Raw genomic sequence first — 18,898 nt, forward strand, 5'->3', positions numbered from 1 at the left:
AGGGTATATTTTTTGTAATTCTCACCGATATTGCAGATCTGCTACAAAAAAGACTTCTATGAGCTTTTGTGGGAGGTTGTAGCAATGAGGAAGAGTTTACCCAACTATATTGACAAGCACACGTGAGTCAATTTTTGACATCTCAGTGATTCTTCCATGCCGTTACAGATGATTTCAAAATATAGAAATATTTACAAACACGTAACGACTTATTTAATTTTATATCCTGCCTTCTTTCATCATGGAAACCAAGGCAGAATGCATATGGTTTCCAAGCACTGACCAGACCCAGATCTGCTTAGCTTCAGCAAAGGCCTTCAGACCATACCCTGGGACATTTAGGTTTTGGAAGCCGGTTATGAAGGTGTGCTTCTCTGTCGACATCAATTCTCATCTTCCATCATGTCCCAGCACTCTGTCTTAGTATAAGTGGAGCAGAGGGGAGGTGTATTGAGGAAGCTCTGTGGACAGAACCTTCCCCCTAATTTGCTATTCCTGCCAATGTTGGACTTGCGAGTGCTCTCAGCTCAGCAAGGACAGTAGGACAAGTTGAGAGATGTCAGGACTGCCCAGGCTTTATATTTTCCCTGACCTGCCAAGCTTGCTGTATCCAAATGCTGACAGGAGTAGGGAAGAGAGAATGAAGGGGCTAGAACAAGCTTGGCTGAGGGTGTTGGGGGTGTTGTCTTCTTGCATGCAAAGGAATCCCTGATTCAGCCCTGGCAAAAGAATTTCAGATAGCAGGGCTGAAAAAGACCTCTGCCTGATACTCTGAAGAACATCTATCAGTAGCAACATAAAATACTGTTTAAATAGACCAATTCCATATAAACATGTATGTATGTACACGCGCGCACACACACAGCTAAAAATGCTCAATTTATTCCACATATTATACTCATAGACCCTTACCAAAACAGCATATTAACCTTCACCACTATTGCTAAATATCCACCTTACCTTTTCTCCAGGATTACTGCTATAAAACATCACACATGGGTATAATTCTGCAGCATCCACATCTTCAAAAGCCAGTTTTGGTTCCTGGGGGGAGGGGGGGGGAGATAGTAGACAGCAAACTGATTATGTCAGTCACCCATTTTGCAAGGAGCACTTCCTTACTGATTACCATCAGGTCATGATTCATTTAGCATCAATTTAAAAGTTTAGATAAGCCTTCCCCAACCTGGTGACCGCCAGCCGTTTTGAACACCATCACCTATCAAGCTCAGCTTGATGCTGGGGCTGATGGGAGTTCTGATCTACGACCTCGGGAGAGTACTAAGTTGCCACGTTCTTCTTCTGATGAAGAACGTGGTCTGTTCAGTTGTGGCACCTACACTATAGAATTTGTGTTCCCCCGAGGTCAAGTTGACACACTCCCTACCCTTCCTTTCAAAATTTAGAAAGATTTGTTTCATTGTGCCCTTTCATTTGATTTCAGTTCAAAAATTTAGAACTTTGTGGTAGTTTGTATTATGCCTTTGTTTTGTCTGCTGTACTGCTTTTTTGTAACTGCTGACTGAATGTTGTTTTACTGTTGTGGACAGCTTTGAAAACCATTACAGGTTAAAAAAAATTTAACAGTATACAAATGTCATAAATAAGCAATAGAAGATTCATACTTCTCCATTTTTTCCAAAGGAGATAGTTCTTGCTTCCATATCCAGCACGCATGTTATGAAGTCCCCTTGGGTAAAACTGGTCAGTGTCAGCGTCTGCTCCCCATTATGGTAGAGATTGCCACTATATGCTCGGTACAGCCACATGTCTGAGGTAGTGCGATGGTTAAAATCGTGAACTGGCCAACGAGACACTCCAACGCAAGTCCCTTCATTGCCTCGATTTTCCTTCACAATATAGAACTAGAAGGTGAAGAAAAACCATCAACGCCCATGGGCTACTTAAAACATCAGGAAGCACAAAGACATATAAAAGTAATGGGGATTTGAACAGTCATTTCAACCCTCAAATTAATCACTATTGAACTGCAAAGGGGAGGGGAGAGGCTCAGTAGACCCACGGACATCCAATAGGCTATCTTGTCAAGGTGTACTTAGCAATTATTTAAAAACAGCAATAATCTTTTATCTCTACCATTTTGCGGGATAAAATATTATGAAGAAAAATGAAGTATTCCACAGAATGATGGAAACAAAAGGATTGTTGTTTTAAGATCATTGTTAGGTGGAGCTTCTGATTATTTCTCCCCCCCCCCAAAAAAAAATTATTTAGATTTGACATATGATTTAGGTTTATATCTGGCAGAATAACCCATAAAATTTCAGAGTGTCCCGTGAGCCTCTCTCTTCCCCATACAGTTTACCTGGCCTCACAAGTCTTTGCAGAAAGATATAAAATCTAGTGCAGGCAAAAGTATGCCACTGATCTGTACTGCTCAACCCACAGGCTTAGAGAAGCCCAGCAAATCATGAACAAAACCTAAAAACTGTGGACTCTGGAAGTCCAGCTTGCAAGGGCCAGAAATCCTGTGCAAATCTAGGGAACAAATTTAGGCAACCTGAAAAAAATGCCATTAGAACTAGTGTTCAAATACATTCCCCCTATTTTGAGCAGTACAGTTTGTGGGTTAAGAACACAATGGGTTTATCTATACACCTTGCTTCATCTCTATTTTTAAACTTGGTTTTCCACATACCTTCCACTGGTAACACCCAGAAGTGACTCCAGTGGATGCTAATCCATATCCCTTTCCGCCGCTCCCATGAGTTAGGATCTGACCATTCTCTACTAGGCAGCACTGAGCCTTCTCAGGGTCAAACGATACTTCCTGTATAGGGAGATTTTCATCTTCTTCTTCAGATTCACCCTGTTTCTTTCAAAAACAGAATATAAACACCTCACATTCTGGTCAATTAAACAGATGGGGGGGGAGCACAATCTAGAAGTAAAAAAATAATAATTAAGGGGTAAAAGATGTATAAAAATACAAAATACCTTTTTCAAAAATAACCATAGATACAAACACTCCAATGTTAAAACTTGATAAACCAAATCCCATATGAGACTGTAGCGGACTCACCCCACTAACTGCCCCCAATTCAATACAGCAGACCCACTGTACAGCACGCCAACGAATTTCTTCCATTTACCACAGGCTATCTTGTGTGAGGGGAACTTTGTTTCAGGGAGTCTCAGGCAGGAGTTGATCAAACAAGGAAAGTTTTATTTACAAAAAGAGATTGGTGAAACAAAGTTGGGCTAGGAAGAAGTTAACTTTTACTTAAGCTAAATATAAAGATGTCACAGGCTTAAACACAGTAGTATATGCACCTCTTTTATTAAACTTCAGTTGCTAAATATTGGTTGCTGTACTTCAGGTAAATGTTCCAGTTTCTAGAATAGGTGGTGAAATGCTTAACTCAGTTTCTCTTGTTCCTTTACTTGGCTATGACAGGTGTCTCAGTTAAATACTTTGGACACAGCACAGCTTCCTTCACAGCTTAATGCTCTGTCTCGTGATCTGTTTCGTCATTTATCCCCTCTCACTTCTGAGGTATAAGAGACTTTGGGATCCTCTTAACTGGCTTGGGAGTCTTCTTTTCCTAGAAGAGCTCTCCCCGCCTGACGGGAAGGAGACGCAAGGGAATTGTAGTCCCACAGCTTCTCCCTCCCCTGCTTAGACTCAGCCCTCCAGGCAATTCCTGTGTCCTCACACGGTCCTCCTCTCCTCAGTACGAGGCTCATTTCTCTAGCTACAGATATTCTCTGCAGAGCGGATGCTAAACTCACATTTGAACCCACTCTCTTGGACAAACCCATTCCTAATCCCTTTCTCCCATTTCAAACCAAACTCAACCCTGTCTCGCTCCAGCTCTTTCCCTTCTCTATCCCCATCTCAAGGCTTCCTCAGAAGCTGCTCCTTTTATGTGCCCCCCATTCAGCTCCTCCCCCTTCTACAGCCAGCTGACTTTGTAGCCAATCAGAGAGAGGGTTGGCGCCTCTGGCAATGGCGGAATTCCTCCGATCGGGAGGAACCCGCTCCGTGAGAAATAGGGTCTGAACCGCCACGGCGAAGGCGGAGACCCCCAGAAATCACAGGCGGAAGAAGCCTGTGAACTTGGGATTCGGCTGGCACCTTTTGCGCCCCCCTACTCGCGGGGAGACCCGGCAACGGGAATCCAGAGCGATGTGGGGTGAGCGGCGCGGTGCTTTGAATCGGCCGCTTCTTTCACGGAGTGAAGCCGCATTGCCGCTGTCGGAGAGCGCCGACTTTTTTCCTGTGGACAATTGGATTTTAAACAACAACCCGTGAGTAGAACGGAAAATTGGACATTTAAATAAGTTAATTTGGCACCGAAGGGGGAAGGTTCAAACAGGAAGTCCACCTCCCCTTTCTGTAAATAGACTGAAGCAAAGTACTTGCTAACTAAGGTCTTGGAAAGTTTTATGTAAAGGATCCAAAACTCCACTGATTGAAATTACTTAATCCCCCCTGGAAGCGGGGGGAGAACCTTTAGGAGAAGGTGGAATTTAAAATTGAAGCACCACGTCTCTGAACCTGGGAGCGCTTTGTAAAAAGCCCATCTACAGTGAACAGGATAAATTTGACAGCTAGTCTAAAAGAAGGACATTGTTTCCATTGTCCGCTTCTGTGCTTAAAAAGAAGAAAAAAGTAACTAAAAATTGTTACTAAACTTACTTTTGGAATTGTGCTGGAAAGGATTGATACAAATGAAGTCTGGCTTCCTCTAGAGGGAGCATTGGGACATTATTACAAGAGTGCAGCTGCTAAGATAAAGACTGTGGGAAACTAGTTTTGACCTTGAACATCTCAAGAATGTCGGCTAAGGAAGAAGTAATCTCTGCACTGAATAGGACAATCTATTTGTTGGGAAAGTTGCATAAACAGATAGATGTCATGGCTACCAATATTGACATTTTGGGAACAAAAGAGGGCAGCAGTACAGAAGTGGACAAGAATCCGGCACAGGAATCTATTTTAATTGAACAAATTGATGAATTGGAGAAGGAGAAAGTCGCTGTTGTTGAATATAATGCAATACAAGGGGGAGCCTTAACCTTACAGTGGCAAATGGAGGATTATAAATTGAAGCCCTATATGACTGTAACTAGGAAAAGCCAGATTGTAAAGATGGGAGCCTGGCCTGGTTCGGAAAAGGAAAGTGGGAAAGACCCCCTTATGCAGGGATCAACCGGCTTTTGGGGCATGGATGTGGGCCAGGAGGAGCTTGGAGCTTTTGGGGCTTTTGGACTTGGAAGATTTGTGAAACAAGATTTGGAAGACTTTGTGGGCCCTAGCTTCAACTATGGAAATCTGGTGGACTGGTTAAGAAGGAATCTAAGCATTGTTGGGTTGGAGCTCCCCCGAGATCTGTTTTTTAGCATCAAAGATTACCAAGAAGATCGGCAGAAGGGACGTCAAGAAGAGTTAAGAGCCTCGGATATAAGATCTCCAGGTTGATGGACTGTTGGAGGTTGATGGAACTGACGGCAGGGGCCGAGACCGGGGAGGGGAGACGGCGGGAAAAAAATTGGGAATTTAAAGTGTATATATGGAGATTTTTTCTTTTTAAAAAAAAAATTTAATGAGAGAGGGAAAAATCGTGGAATGAAAATTTTATGACCCTAGGGGAAATGTCTTAAGAGATCAAGTTCAAATATATTAGTTTTAATGAGAAATAAGATTATTAAATAAAGTAAAAATGGTTGGTTAATTGGTGAAAGAAGAGAATGTAAAATTGCAGTATATTAGGATGGATTATTAGGTTAGAAACAAAGATGAAGGATTTGCTGAAATATTTAACTGAACTGGAATACATAGAGGGGGTGTGTGAGGAGGTCAAGGAAATAAGCTAAAGAAAGAAAGTTAGGTAAAGGTTTGATTTGTTCTTTTTTTCTGATTGTATTTGTTTTTCTCTTTATTTTTATTTTTATTTTTTATTATTATTATTTTTTGATGTGACTTGTTTTTATGTACTGATTGTGTTTCTTTTTTGTCTCTCTTTGTAACCTTTAAAACTTGAATAAACATCATTTTTTTAAAAAAAGAGAGGCTCCAACCCCCTGGTGGAACTCTGAGGGACTGCATCACCAGGGCTCTGCTTTCCGTCACAGGCCTTTCAATATGAGCCAAACATGTTTCAACACAAAGGACTTCATCAGTGGCTGAAAAGAACATTATGAAATTGATCAGAATTAAAGCTAGTACCTGCAGCTTCATTTCTTTTTCTTTCTCCTTGATCTGAATTATGTGCTTGGCTTGTGCAACAGGACTTTCCCACATACAATCAGACAGAAGGGAGAACAACCGATCAATAACCTGTTCGGGAAACATGATTGAAGAACATTTAATTCCAAATAGTCACAGGTAATTTTTAAGGCTGTATTTCCCATCCTGCTTACACTACAGATAACAAAGCAACCAGGGGTTTGAAGCAGTCAACTGAAGACAGTTTTCTCTTCTTTTTAAAAACACACCTCTGAAAACCTGTGATTTGGTGCAATCCAGGTCTGATGAAGTGGCTATGGGGCCAGGGAAAATACCTCTGCCTTGTTTCCTTTTTTAATGCCTCAACAAATGAAACGGATTTGTAAAAATGTTACATGGAAGAAGAAGAAAAAATACGAGGCACTACACTTCTGTAAAACAAGAAAATCCTTAATAAAAAATATTTTTTAAAAAAATTATTTGGGGGGGGGAATACTCCCGTTACCCAACCCAAAGGCATAGTTCATACAAGCACTGAAGTGGAGAGAAAGTTGCTAATATCAATATGAAGGAAAATGTTAACACAATCATATATTAAGGAATGTGGCAGAAACAGTTCGTCCTATAGCGTGTGTTTTTTCATGTGTTGAATGAATGGCCACCAGTCTACCATAAAAGTCTCTTGGGCATTTGATCCTCTAGCCACACAAAGGTTTTGCATCACTTTTCCAGAAAGTGCTATGTCCCAATTTACCTTATTCCACTGTTGTACATTTAAACCCTTTGGTTCTTTCCAATTTCTAGCTATCAATATTTTTTCTGCCATTAACAAGCAAGCATTATTTAATAACCATTGGGTTGTTTTAGGAGGACTTTTTTTACAGGTTTTCCCAGTATTTTTGTTATTTCTACAAATATTTTATCCCAGAACTGGGTAACTTTGGCACAGTCCCAGCACATAGAGGATGTGAAGGAACTGTGAGCTATACATCCCCCCCCCCCTTTTCCAGGTGAGCATCAGTTATCCGTTTTAGCTACTTCTGTAGGCATTAAGGATCATTTTGGTATTGTTTTCAAATAATTTTATTTTAATCTAGCTAAAGTTGTTTTACTAGGACTTCTGGCCTTGTGACCTTAGGCAGCCATGGTCACTTAGAGGAGACTGTTGTATGTTGGGCAGATCAGTGATCAAATTGTCAAAAAAGCAGCTTCATTATTTTCAGGCTGTTGCTGAGGGCTGAGAAGTAACTTTAAATATTTAATTACAATTTTCAATTATTAACAAAAAAGAAAATATTTCACCAATCAAGCAACAATAATTCTGACTTTATAAATCTCGACTTCCCTCCCCATCTTTCTGTAGTCCTTAAAATAATTTTATCTTTCCCTGCATATCCCAAATCGTTTCAATCTATTATTTTTATTGTTATTATCTGTTATTACAATAGTCCTGCTAATGTCTTGATCTGCTTGCAATATGTTTGTAAATATTCAATAAACCATTTCCATTTCTTAATAAAAAATTGTTATCTTGATTTCTTATTATTTCCATAAGTTTTGCCATTTCTTCATATTCCATTAGTTTCTGCAACCATTCTTCTCTCATCGGGACTTTTTCGTCTTTCCATTTTGGGCAATTATTATTCTTGCAGCTATAGCTGCATAAATAAATAAGTTTCTATATTGTTTAGGTAGCTCTGATCCCATTATCCCCAAAAGAAAAACTTCTGGTTTTTAAATAAATGTTATCTTAAACATCTTTTTCAGTTCATTATATAACATTTCCCAGTAAGCTTTAACCTTACTGCAAGACCGCCACATATGGAAATGGGTACCTTCTTTCTCTTTACACTTCCAACACTTATTTGACTTTGCTTTATACATTTTTGCCAATCTACTAGGTGTTGGGTAGCATCTATATAACATTTTCATATAGTTTTCTCTTATACCATAGGTAAAGGTAAAGGTACCCCTGCCCGTACGGGCCAGTCGTGTCCGACTCTAGGGTTGTGCGCTCATCTCACTCTATAGGCCGGGAGCCAGCGCTGTCCGCAGACACTTCCGGGTCACGTGGCCAGCGTGACGAAACTGCTCTGGCGAGCCAGCACCAGCGCGACACACGGAAATGCCGTTTACCCCGCTATAAAGCGGTACCTATTTATCTACTTGCACTTAAGGGTGCTTTCGAACTGCTAGGTGGGCAGGAGCTGGGACCGAAAGACGGGAGCTCACCCCGCCGCAGGGATTCGAACCGCCGACCATGTGATCAGCAAGCCCTAGGCACTGAGGTTTTACCCACAGCGCCACCGCGTCCCACTCTCTTATACCATAGGATGCTGTAAATTTCATATCCATCTGGGCTGAGAAGTACCGGTAACTTAAACCGAACCACAGTTTCTAAGATGCAAATGCCACCAAAATAGTCACTGTTGCAAACACAAAAACTTAACACTTTATAATATTGTAAAGTATGAAGACCTGAGCCATCTGGTCATCCTCCACACCCGATTCACAAGCAGGCAGCACAGCTTCCAGAACATGTAGTGCAAGCAGCCTGGTCCTCAAGTTGCCAACCAAAGGTACACCTAGAAATGGGACCCAGAAAGAAAGTTGGTGCTACCAACACATGCTAATAACGTACCAAACAAAGTTAGAAACCAGTGGTGTGTCTATAAAATGGTGTAAAATATCCAGAATACACAGGATAAAATGGGCCGCCCACTTAAATACACAAAACATGTATAAAGAGTTTCTGTAATTATTCATTTGATGGACATGGTGCAGGCCAAATGATAAACACACTCCCCACACATCAAAAACAAAGACCATAGGACCATACCTGAACAACATTTCTGAGAAGCTATGTTCAGGAGCACCTCTGTCCACTTTGGGGATGCCATTTTGGACTGAATGGCTTTTGAAGAAACCACCCTTCTAAGAAAGACTAAGAAATCGCCTAGATGCAACTCTGCAGCGTGCTGTTTTCGAAGAGCCACTGTGGATTTAAAACAATAAAAAATATTTTTGCAAAAAGGAAAGGGATTCATATTTTCAAAAGGCCTGATTTGCATATGCTCTGCCTGGAGAGTGCCTAGGAAAAGATAACCAGCTGTCTACCCTACCTTCTACCAGCAGGTGTCATTGCTGTTTTGCAGCCAAATGATTAATCTGCTCTGCTTTTATTGTCCACTGTCTTTATCACTGTCTTTAATTTTTTTATTGCTTTTATATAAGGTGCCCTGAAAGCTTTCTCAGCTGAAGAGCAGGGCAAAAGTATTTTTTTTAAAGTAAAAGAACAAATAATACACAACAAAGCAGCATCTTAACCTTTTGTTGTGCAGCAAAATTCTTCTTACATTAACTTTATTTCTGCTCTCTTGGACCAAATTTAGATTTATTCCATTTCATGGGTGCCTTTTTCTGTACCAGAAGAGAATGATTTGCAAAATAGTTCAATAAGAAGCATCAATAGGGGCTGTGGATAAAGATTACAACAGAGGTGGAGAGACAAAATTCTCAGCAGCACTTAAAGTCCCATCATTTTCTATAGTGTCAAAATGTAAACAATGCCCCCCCCACTAATTCTGACACTGCTTGTGAAGATGTTTTCATGTTGACATTGTCCACTCTCATTTGTTCATTCTCAAATAAGATCATTTGCCCTCAAATGATCTCATCTCATAGCTGTGTTGTTCTGTTCACCACATGATCTCTCATCCACTGAGAACAGAGATTGTGTAATTTGGATTTACGGATGAAGGGTAGAATAATAATAATAATATTAATAATAATAATAATAATAATAATAATAATAATAGTAAAACAAATAGAGCATATAATATTTATATTTACTTGGAGAAACTTAATTGTGGTTACCTTTTCTGTACTTCTAACAACTAGGGCAATATTGTCAACATAGGTCAAGCTGTCATCTTTTTTTGACTCTGCCATTAGCATGCATGTACAAATCCCATTAATTGTTTACTGCAATAAGTTTCCAGTGCATAAAACAAAAATATAGAAGTCTCTGAGGAATAATTGGGGATGTGGGCTCTTTTCTATAGCACAAAGCATGGAAACAGAGAGTACATGCAGGTCCCGCTATCCAAATACAATGCTTCCCAAGAAATCATTAGTTAGGTGAGTATTCACATAGCAATCTGATGATTTGCATTGTTTCCTATGGGAACATTTCTAATCTGTGATTTGTCCGATCACACATCCTCCCTCCAAGGTTTCTGCCCAAAATGGCTGCTGCCATCCACCAAACACAAACCAGTAAGGAAGTGGGCAAACTCCAGCTGTTCAGATATCTGAATCAGCCATTCATGCAGTGAGCTTTGGCTCTACATCCCTTCCTCCCCTATCCCCTGCCCCAGGAACTCTCTTTTCTTTAAAAAACAAACCAACAAAAAGCCAGAATGAGATTACCTCTGAAGTCTTTCTTCTCACTGTCTCCATTTGACTCTGCCTTTTTTTCTTCCTCCTCACCATCTTCTTTTTCCTCAAATGATGCCATAAGCATTACACCAGCTTGGGACAACAGGTTTTTCAGCTGACTACACAGCAGATCCAGCAAAGACTGGACCACTTTGGGACTCAGTTTATCTGCGTAAGTTCTGGGGGGTGGGAATATGAAGCTCAATTAGCAACTATGTGAAGAAGCTTGGCATTATTAGAACAGAACCCGGAGGGTTTTGCAGAAAAAGAGACAGATGTGTTGTGGGGGGCAGATTTCATGTTCTTGGGCCTGAATGATCCTTGTTACAGACTGGCAAAATAGTTGCTGGGCAAATGGTTTTCCTAATGGAACAGAGAGGAAGGACTGTATTTTCAATATGTGGTAAAGGGAGAAACAAAACAGCTCTGAGGGAAAGGGAGAGGTAGGGGTGTGTGTGTGTTTGTGATAGAGATTTTAACAGGTAAATTATATTCAATTAGAGTCCATCTAAGTACAGCAAACAAATATTAACACATCACACCAACAATTCAACTTTATAGTCCCAGTGCTACTTTCTGAAATATTTAACTGTACAAATTTATTCTAATTGTTGTTAAGGTAATGCTGAACTGAAATGAAAAGCGAGTTATAAATGCTCGAAATAAATAAATAAAAACTGTTTCCCAACTGACTAAGGTTTTATCATATCCAATTTACTACCGAGTTACACTGCAAGTACACTGCTAGTCTTGAGGAACTAGGTATGGGGAAAATACTGCTTTTAAAATATTTGGGAGAGCTGAGAAGATGAATGATCATTCAGAAAACAGAAAGTTAATACTCACCCTGTGGTAATAGCTAGGATCTGAAGTAATCTAGTGCTGGCTACTTTTAAAGCTGTGCTGAGCTGGGAAATGCCACTTTTGGGCAAGAGCTGCAGTGGCTGACCAAGCATGGTGTCTGTTCCACATAATTGCGACAGGACATTTAACAAGCCAGTGGAAATGGCCAAGGAGACATCAACTGGCTGGTAGTGAACACTCAGGGCGAACACAGTTACCAACAGGAGACGCTGCTGTGCCTCTAATACACACATGTACACAAACACACACCAAAATATAAAGAAAATACTTAGAGACTGTCCCCATTTCAAGTCTGCTCAGGAATAGAAAAAAAATAATACAAGGAATATTTGACTTGTTTTCTGTCGGCAGCAAAAACACTTGCAAGATCAAATGTGATCCTCTTACCTATGTGATGTTTATTTGCTTGGAGGGCTCTTTCCAAAGTTGCAGACAATTGCTGATAGATCTTGTGCACAGCCACTTGGATTTCAGTCTGGATATTTCTCTTTGCTGCCCTGATGCCATCCTATGGAAAAATCAAATACTGTGAAACCAATCCATATGGATATGCACTGATGTCATGCTACTTTTTAAGGTATTTACCATGTATAATTCAGGAACTTTTCAAATTTTATGAAAGGTTGCTAATGTGTAGCATTGGCTAACTACATTTAACTCCTTTCATGACTTGCCTTCTATAGGAAACAACTAACTTTGCAATACACAGTTGTCAGCACAATGTGGAATCTCACAACACTAAGAAAATCTTATATTTATAGGATATGCACATATTCTGCTTCCAGTTGTCTTCTACAGTGTCTATTTACATTAGTACACCCCATTCCAGACTTTAATCCACTAACATTCCCTCTATATCTGATATTCAGAAACTCTCCTTTATCTGAGGTTTTAAAACAAAGTTTGGTCGGTCATCTGTCAGGGATTCTTTAGCTGTGATTCCTGCACTGCAGGGGGTTGGACTAGATGACCCCTGAGGTGCCTCCCAACTCTACAATTCTATGATTCAAAAATTCTAAGTGCCACTGCTTATGTGGCCAAATTGGCACCATCTATTTTGTTTAAATAAGCTATCATCAGGCTTGGTGACAACCCTAAAGCTTGCAGAATGACACCCCCCCACACACCCAATAGGAAAAGAACAATACAGCACTTTGAGAAGTTTTCAGTTTTAGACATGGTCTGCTTTAAACTCAGTTGACAGAATTCCAACGTTTGGCCAAAGCATCCCTTACCTGATAATGATGCAAACGGATACTCTCTCCTTTGGAGCCTGCATGTCCCACAGTACCCAAGCCAAAGCACCCGGCCAGGAACTGCAGCCTCACTGATGTGAGAAGCGAAGAGGACTGAAAGCCTGGGCCTTGCCGGCTTCCTATGGACAGAGTGCTGCCTTTTTCTTCCATCCCAGAAAGCAACACGAGGATCTGATGAAGTGCCTCCAGCCGCAACTAAAGAAAATGTGTAAAAATAGTGTGCATTTTACCCCTTGGAAGACAAAGTCCTTCAAGTGCATTGCTACAAATACAGAGTATAAGCCTGTATGACCCCCCACATACAACAGATGAAAGTATTTTAGGAACAGAAAAACAATCAAGGAAAATAAAGGAAGAGATGTGGGGAGACACTTCGCTTGCACAGCCAAAATTGCTTTCCAAAAGCAACCCCTTCCTTCCTTCCTGGCTGCATATGCACAACCCCACATGTAGTATGTGTGCATTAGGAACACCCATACAATCCGACTGACTGACTGCTATAGGCTGGCATGTTGCTCCTTTGATGCCTAAGCAGGAAGAAACAAACATGATGTGCTTTGGGGGTCACACCTACTTCCTCCAAGGCATGCAAGTGATGACAGAGAGGCCATCCTAGAACCTCCCTTTTGTTAAGTAACCTGAAATGATTGCCTCCCCACAAGTTACAGTTGGGCAAAGCATGTAAACTGATAATTCAAAAGCATCTTTCATTCTACAATTATTAACTGGAATATAGGTAATTACAATACACACCTCTGCCCTCTGTTGCTGCTGCTCCATTGCGATAATATAGGCCTGGGGGCTCGTTGACATGCTTTCTTCAGGCTCCTTGAAGCCTGGAGAGCTTCCCACATCTCCGCTTACAAAGCTAATAACATTTTCAATCAGAGTATGAACTCCAACAGATTTTGTAAAATCAAAATCGGACTCCCCAAACAAACACATAGAGCTATACAGCCAATCTCTGTGCTTCAGTCGAGTCCATGAATCACTTAGTGCTTCAATTGGGCTGTGGACTGCTCCTAGAAACACACAACAGAACTTCATAAATTCCAATGCAGTGATTTTAAATAATACTGACAAGTAGTACTGAATGGGCAGCTTTGCAACAGATGGTAAAAGGTATTCCTATCATCTCATGCACACAGTTAGCAAAGTATACTATTACTGAAGGAAAATTAAAGGCAGAAGCCACTCAAACCGCTGAAAGCTTATATACCGAATAAGATGGTAACACAAATAAAAGAAAACAGAGAGTGGTTGAAGGAAAAGAACAGTCTGCCACAAAACAAACTGAGCACTCAATTTCTTCTTTAACATTCAATTGTAAAGCAAGGATTGTGACTGACCAGCATTATTAAACTATTAAGGGCAAAGCAGGGGGATGATACATAGCTTGCTTTGAATGAAAACTTTACGCAGGTAAAGGAATGGGTAAAGGGCAAGTAAACTCACACAAATTATTTCTTTTCTGCCTTCCTTCCAAGCTGTTTTCTATTCATTTGGTGTAATACAGCAAACCTCTTTTTGAAAGCATACCACCTGTGGAGAGTCCAATTTCAAGGACTCTCCCACACCCAAATTTCCAATGGGACTGCAAGCAGTTTCTGGTCCCACCCAAATTGCTGCATATGTTGATCAGTTAACTCATCTGGTAGCAGCATGCAGCAGCAATGCAGGGTGTGCATAGCTACTGACTGTTCAAAGGAGGAGGCGGCACAGGGATAGCCAAACAGATGACGAGACCTACTCCAATTATCAGATGGCAGCTATGCACACCCTGCATTGCTGCTGCATACTGCTACCAAATGAGATAACTGTAAGCTTGCATGGAATTATAATTAAAATGGAAACAGTGCCGATGCGGTAGTATTCTGTGCATTCAAAATTTGCTGCCTGTTGCACTGTTCAGCTGAACTGCTGATAGGAAAAAGAAAAAAGCTTTGGTGTATCGGTGATTCCAAGGTCTGTAGCTTTTCTGTGGAAGTCCCCTTTCTAATGGATTGAATGCCCTAGATGTACCTCCTCATTTCTGATGCTATCATGAACCAATACAGCCACACACACCAAGGCAGCACCATCATCCAACAGATTCCTTTCTTTCTCTAGTTTGGTTTCTTTCTCAGAATGCCTCTTGGTACACTAAACTCTTGCATTCATGAAAATGTACACGAAAAACACTGTTTCACAAAGTTTAGTGTCTTTATTTAACTTGTGAGAATTGGCACAAAATGCAGCCAAAAGCAAGCTTCTGTCTTGAAAATATGAAAGCTAAAAAAATTCTGGGCAGGGAGGGGAAATACCATCTTGGGTGTGAGTCCTGGAAAACTTGCTTGCTGTCTTGCAGACCTTTCCCACTTGGCCTGGGAGGGTGAGCATCTGACTGACTACAGTTACAAAAGCTGAGACTGCTGAACAGACTCTTGGGCTCGGACACTGTTTGGAATTTTGTTGGGGAAGGTTGTTGATGTTGGGGTTTTTGTATCTTTATTTTAGGTTTTATTGTGATTTATGAGGAAATTTTTCAGTTTGGTTTTATATTTTTTAATGTTCTATTTATTGTTTATGACTATTCTTGTTATGTTTAATTATATGGTTTTTCATGTCGTAAGCTGCCTTGAGCATGCTTTGAACTATGGATTATCTAAATAAAATCATGTCTGTATGTACCACACACAAGTGTTCAATTCTCTAACAATAATTTTGTTATGCTATTGCTCAAAGTACATAACTGCTTCATATTTTTAAAGCCCATATTCTAATGAGTAACCAAAAACGCAATCCAAACAAAAAATCACTTAATATATTTAAATTGTGGGTTGGAATTACTTTCTCTAAAATCTCAAAACCAAGTACAGATCTCCATGCAAATTTAAAATGACTTTCTTCCTTAAGCCCTCCCCTTTAGATGGCATGTTGTGTGATCAGCACACTTCAGTTCTCCACGTGCTTTGAGAAACTCCCAACCATTAAAATCAAAGAAGCTACTACACAAAATGCAAGCATGTAAAAGAATTTGTGGTTTTTAAAAGTTTTCTTTAAAAGTGATCAAAAGAGTGTTATTGTGAAGTGGCTCTGAAAGGACAAGTGAAAGAGCTGATGCATTTTTAAAAAAGATGGTCTGAACACATCTAGCGGGTATTCAAGGCATCCTGCATATGTGAGCAGAACAGAGCCACATACTAGCATGACCTACTCTTGGAAGCTTAAGCTCATCTGCATCAGGCAGCGGGCTGCCGTGGTTACAGCAGTGGTAGACAACATGGTGGTCAGGGAGAATGGGAGTTGTACTCCCAACAATATCTGGAGGCCACCATATTGCATAGCCCCAGGTTAGAAAGTTAGGCAGGACAATTAAAACCCAGTTTCAAATCCCTACTAATCCATGACGTTCACTGAGTGACCTTAGGCTACCTGTTACCTTTTACTTTAATCCACCTTGGGTTGTTCCAGGGATAAAGGGGCACGGAACAAAAATCATGTATATTGTCCTGCACTCCTTGGGGAGAGTGGGATTTTTAAAACAAAATAAATTACAGGATTATCATACGGGGCGGGGGGGGGGGGGCAGTTTTACTATGACATTACTGTGTTTGCTTTGCCTGGATTTTAAAAACTTGTTTACTCCCATTTTAAGCTTCTTCACTAGGCCCTTAACAGCTTGGGAGGAATTATCCTGTGCAAAAATGAGTCGTATAGAGGACTGAAAGTGGAGCAACAAAAGATAAAGTCAGAGAAGGAATGCTTCTTAATACCAATTGCTGGAAACTATAGGAGGGGAGAGTGTTCTTGTGCCTGGGTCCTGCTTCTCGTTTGCCACTGTGAGAACAGCATGCTGGACTAGATTGGCCTGATCCAGCACCACATTTCTTATGTTCAGATGAAGACCAGGTGAACTACTTCCCAAGGAACAGTATTTGACAAGCTTGGGATTGCCAAACAAGGTGGTGCAGCAAATAAGAGTATTAATGGTAGTATGGTCCTACTTTTGGATTAAGTTAACAAGACTCCTCAAGAAAAGTTGGGGGAAGTTGCCTGCTTTGGTTTAAACAAGCTATTGTATTACTTGTAAGTACAGTATATCAAATCAAACCCTGTAGTTTGCCTTTCTCAGTATTAAACTGGCAATGAGGTCCACTCTCTAGGGCAGCTTTCCCCAACCTGGTGCCTTCCAGAGGTTCTGGACTATAACTCCCACCAGTCCCAGCCAGCACAATGGTGCTGACTGGAGCTGATGGGAGTTATAGTCCACAAAACATTTGGAAGGCACCCAGCTGATGAAGGCTGCTCTACGGTCACATACAGTAGTCTTTTCGCAGCCCTTTCAGTGGAGATGCCAGCCAATGAACCTGGCTTCTGAAACATGCCAAGTACACAATTCATTGATCCTCTCAACGCTGATCCCCTGAACATAAACAGAAACATGCTAAATACATTCTTACAACTTGAATTTCTAGTGAGCCGTTATGCCTCTGTCTACCTGCCAACATTAGATGGAACAAAAACCCCACTGTTTACTTGTCCTTATATGCCAGCTTCTAGTAATGAAATTTTCAAAATGAATGTGGAACGACTGCTACACATATTTTATGTTTTATAAAGTATGTAGGCAAGCTAGAGAGAAAATAAAATCACAACATGCCGTCATGTACTTGCTTGGAGCTCTTCTTTTTTCTGGGGCTCAACTGGCCAAAAAGGAGTAAACACACTACCACACAAGAATCAGAAGACAAAGAGAGACATTGGGTACAGAAGACAACATTCAATCTGCATTCTGTCCATACATGGAAAACAGCTTTAAGAGTGGGAAATGTTTGAGCAACCTTCATGAATGTGCAGCTTCTCAAACTTCCTGCAGTGTAAGGAAGTGATGGGGTATTATTGCACCACTTCATATCCCCTTACCATGTGAATGCTAAAGAGGAGTTATGCAATAATTCGTGAGGTGACTTCACATTTGAAAAATCGCAGTGTGTTCTAAAGATAGAGGGTCAGGCAGCAGGCTGAGCTTATCAGATAAGGTAAGAGCTGCCCCAAGAAGATGCCTCTCCACAGGAGTAATTAGAACTAGGAGTAACTAAGAGCTGGGAATAAACTCACTCATCCAGCCAAAGCCTGATGAAGGGTTCAAGTCCCAAAGATACTTTCCAAGGAAAGCAGAGCAGGGACAAGGGGAGCAGGCATCAGCAGAGAACTGAAACAATTTTTTGACCAACCTCCCTGCTGATTCTTCCATCCTAGCTCTGTATTGTTTACACCCCATGGCAACGGTTCTCTGGATCTCAGTCAAGGGTATTGTCCAGCCCTACCTGGGATAAATCACCCTTGCAACTTGCCCACTCTTTTGGGTCCAGAAGCAGGCAAACAGTGAAACTGCCTGCACTACATGGCATTACTTGCTGGAGAAAGCTCTTGTCGTTCTTTACCTTCTATTACAGGTATGTCAAAGTGTGGGTTTTCAAACTGTGTTCCAGAGTCATGGCAGACAAGATGCTCAAAAGGCATCTTACCTACCATTACCAGTATTCTCCTGCAACACAGAACTGCAGAGGCAACTTGACAACACTCTGGAGCACACACAGATTCCAGGGAGTGTGAACTGTGTGTATGTCCATAATTCCCTGCAGTATAGAGGGGCTCTGTAGCAGACCAATCAACACAGAAAGATTTTCTGAGGCTTAAAAGTTTCAAGACCGCTACTCTAGAAAAACTGGCTTTTCTACACAATTACCTCTCTTTCTATGGGATGATGCCAAGTCCAAATCCACATTTCGTCTTCCACTCTATAGTGAATAAAAATAACCAAAAAGAGTGTTAGTGTTATACCTTATTTATTACATTTATACAATGTCTACCAATGTACTCAAGTTTGTTCATGTTGGCTTTCAATTTAACAGACACAACACAGAAGGGACAGGCTTGGAAGAGGAAAGTAAGCAAAGGCAGATATCACTGGCTACTGTATGGGGAAGTTCTGGGAAGGCATGAGCCAAATGATCACAGAGAGGCCTTCACTGTCTTGTCTCTCTCTGATACTGTGAGATGGAATTCCACCTAACCAGCAAACAAAAAGGCAACTCATTCATTTGTAAGTTATATGCAGCAGCTTACCACCAGAGTAAACAATTCCAAATATAGTATACTG

The 18,898-nt window shown here is 40.8% G+C and overlaps 1 protein-coding gene across 11 annotated transcripts in view; it reads right to left on the reverse strand.

The window, feature by feature from the left end:
• HERC1 (HECT and RLD domain containing E3 ubiquitin protein ligase family member 1) overlaps positions 1 to 18,898 on the reverse strand; it is a 111,804-nt gene that overhangs the window by 47,164 nt on the left and 45,742 nt on the right. For 10 of the 11 annotated variants that reach the window (XM_053365929.1, XM_053365928.1, XM_053365927.1 and 7 more), the window contains 12 exons: positions 18,485 to 18,536; positions 13,507 to 13,775; positions 12,733 to 12,948; positions 11,885 to 12,005; positions 11,480 to 11,717; positions 10,625 to 10,812; positions 9,033 to 9,188; positions 8,672 to 8,778; positions 6,194 to 6,304; positions 2,660 to 2,836; positions 1,626 to 1,865; positions 961 to 1,044 (listed from right to left, as the gene is read on the reverse strand). In XM_053365929.1, the coding sequence (XP_053221904.1) occupies positions 961 to 1,044; positions 1,626 to 1,865; positions 2,660 to 2,836; positions 6,194 to 6,304; positions 8,672 to 8,778; positions 9,033 to 9,188; positions 10,625 to 10,812; positions 11,480 to 11,717; positions 11,885 to 12,005; positions 12,733 to 12,948; positions 13,507 to 13,775; positions 18,485 to 18,536 (1,959 nt within the window). The remainder of the gene's footprint in view (positions 1 to 960; positions 1,045 to 1,625; positions 1,866 to 2,659; positions 2,837 to 6,193; positions 6,305 to 8,671; positions 8,779 to 9,032; positions 9,189 to 10,624; positions 10,813 to 11,479; positions 11,718 to 11,884; positions 12,006 to 12,732; positions 12,949 to 13,506; positions 13,776 to 18,484; positions 18,537 to 18,898) is intronic. The other variant, XM_053365925.1, reaches the window with a different exon arrangement.

The sequence above is a fragment of the Podarcis raffonei genome, chromosome 14 (genome assembly GCF_027172205.1).
Source record: "Podarcis raffonei isolate rPodRaf1 chromosome 14, rPodRaf1.pri, whole genome shotgun sequence".
NCBI lineage: Eukaryota > Metazoa > Chordata > Lepidosauria > Squamata > Lacertidae > Podarcis > Podarcis raffonei.